Source organism: Anopheles darlingi, chromosome 3 (assembly GCF_943734745.1).
Source record: "Anopheles darlingi chromosome 3, idAnoDarlMG_H_01, whole genome shotgun sequence".
NCBI classification, from domain to species: Eukaryota; Metazoa; Arthropoda; class Insecta; order Diptera; family Culicidae; genus Anopheles; species Anopheles darlingi.
Genome location: NC_064875.1, coordinates 23,625,295 through 23,627,911, shown reverse-complemented (window position 1 = coordinate 23,627,911; position 2,617 = coordinate 23,625,295). Strand labels below are relative to the sequence as shown.

The 2,617-nt window shown below is 51.6% G+C and overlaps 1 protein-coding gene across 1 annotated transcript; it reads left to right on the top strand.

Moving 5' to 3' along the window:
• Positions 1-740: 740 nt before the first annotated feature.
• Positions 741-1,960, top strand: LOC125956638 (chondroadherin-like protein). The gene is made up of 2 exons (XM_049688711.1): positions 741-881; positions 983-1,960. Exons 1-2 carry the CDS (start codon positions 865-867, stop codon positions 1,863-1,865), a joined length of 900 nt encoding a protein of 299 aa, XP_049544668.1. The 5' UTR covers positions 741-864; the 3' UTR covers positions 1,866-1,960.
• Positions 1,961-2,617: the final 657 nt, after the last annotated feature.

The window sequence follows — 2,617 nt, the reverse complement described above, 5'->3', positions numbered from 1 at the left end:
CGGTCACATAGCAGTGTCGTGTCTAATTTCAATTTAAATTCAATCACGAGTTTCCTTGGCCCGACGACGAAGTCGACGTCGACGATGCATGTGTTCCGGGGGAGTCATTCCACCGGTTTCGCCATCTCCCTTTCCCATTTGAAAGTTTATAGACGAAGTTCAAGTCTCAACGAAGGCCTCGCTCATTTCATGCTCACATCGAGCTCAATTCGACGGCGACTAGTGAAAGGATACCACCAGATTCTGCCTCCAGACTATTATTGAGGTATAGAAGGACTACTAATTGCTCCGCTAATCTATGGAATTCAGAGTCGCGGTTTATCAATTGCAATTCCGAATTGCTCGCAGTTAATGAACGACGACGATGATGAGTACATTGAAGGTATTTGCTGGACCTGAACCTGGACAAATCCCTTTACACAATTACAAGGTTGCACTCATTAGTTCCCATTAAAGACGGCGAAGATCGCACACGCACTTGGATCACACACACCGTGCAGGGCAGCATTCCAGAAGAAGCGGATCACCGCAACTGCTTCTCACATTGCAAACTGTCATCCCACGCCTCGACATAACAAGACGTAGCGGAGCGGAGTCTTAGCTAGATCCGCATGCCAAACGATTTAAGCCGTTATCTGTGTCCTACTAATTGAAGCTAGCCTGAGCTGAGACACATCATCCTTTGAGGACCAGGGGAGCTCATGGGGCATTTGGTATAAATATGTTCCCTTCAACAACGGTGCTCCGGAGTGGACGGTCCGCTAGTCGGTTCTAGCCGTCGAGTGCAACGGTTGTTTGTACGTCCCGAAAAACCGGATCCAGCAGGATAGAGCGTGAAGGATAACGAGTGCAGGAACGACGACGATGGATCGCCTAAGATGGTGCGGTGGTGTTGTGATCTCGCGTAATTCTAAGATTCGTCCATGCTAATGAGGTGCATCTCTCCGTTTGTCTCTTCCTCCTTTCCTCCCCTCGGTACCAGTCTTCTAGTGGTGAGTGTGCTGTGCATGGCAGCGGTAGCCGTCAGTGGTGTCCGCAAGCTGGAGTGCAGTGAGCATCGGGACCAGGAGTGCGAAATATCCAACTTTACCATCGTCGAGTCGATGGACCTGTCCGAGTACGAGTTCCCGGACCATCCGCATCTGTCGTTCGGTACCTATCCGCACTCGGACGACTCGACGTACGTCGTGACGATCACCAAGGAGCTGGCCGACATACTGCAGGCGACCGAGAAGCTCGAGATCCAGAACGTTTCCCTCCAGACGATGGTCCTGTGGAACAATCTGCGTATCCTCGATGCCTCCCACAACAGTTTCTACGAGCTGGTGGTCGAACCGGGCCAAAACTATCAGCTGCGCGAGCTTAACCTCAGCTACAATCGTTTCCAGTCGATCGATTTCGTGCTAGCGCTCCCATCCCTGCGTACCATCGATCTTCGCCATAACTATCTGGAATCGCTCGATATGTCACTGTTCAGTATGGCGACCGAGCTGTGGAAGATCAATCTGGCCAACAACCGCATCCAGAGTATCGCGACCGATGGTACGATGTATCTGCCGCGCCTCTCGAATCTGCTGCTGAACGACAATCTGCTGAGTGTGCTCGATGCGAGCGAGTGGCACTTTAATATGCTCCAGGAGCTTAACCTTGCCCGGAATCGGCTCCGGTATTTGAGTATGTGCGAGGTGAACCACTCGTTCCCGCACCTTCAGACGGTCTATCTGGATGAGAACCGGTGGGATTGTGCGCACCTTAACGCGACCATACGTCAGCTGCACGCGCTTTCGATCAAACCGATGCGCCACTACGATCAGGATGATGAGGAACGTTGTGGTCGCAACGTGGAGGGTATTTGCTGCTACTGATCACCGGCACAACCGCCGGAAAGTGCACGGGGATCGGACTCGGTATTTGTGAGCCGGCGAGTGGTAGTGTGTCAATAAATCAATTGTGTAATGCGCGTCATCTTGTGTGACTTCTAGTAGTGTGTGACGTGATAACGCTCTTCTGACAAATGATTAATAACAAGCAAAAGGCGCACACAGGCGCACACACAGTACTGTCACCTACCCTTGGGGCCCCAATCTATGACAGACAGAGCCTACTATCAAGATCTCCTCGAGCTACTCATAAAGGCCGTACCGTGACTTTAGAGTTTTATTTGTTTTAGATCCAGGCAGGCTCCTTTGTTCCTTCTTCTCCGTGTGTTGTAAAGAGTTGAAGGCACGCATGGCAGCCAATCACAAATCGATCGATGATCTTTCGTCCTCAAGCTGCCAGTACTGGCGCACCCTCGCCTTCTCCTTCCTTCTCTACCTTATTGATGCCAATGTTCTGTGCATACATTGCACCGCACCGCAAACAGTAAGGTGCACACACACGAGACGCTGGTGACCTTCTCTGGCAGTCACTGGCAGCGCAGTTGCGATGCAGCGGAGTCGTGAAACATGAAAATGTAATTTACCAAACCTCGACCCCGAACCGTGTCTGCGTGTGTGAGCGGGAATCATACCAGAACCGCCAGCACCGGGACCAGAGAGTTTATCGCGCGAAGATCGAGCGAAGGACGTGCAATGTGTGTGTGTGTGTTTGCGATGGGGGCTTGTGCTAGAAGTCG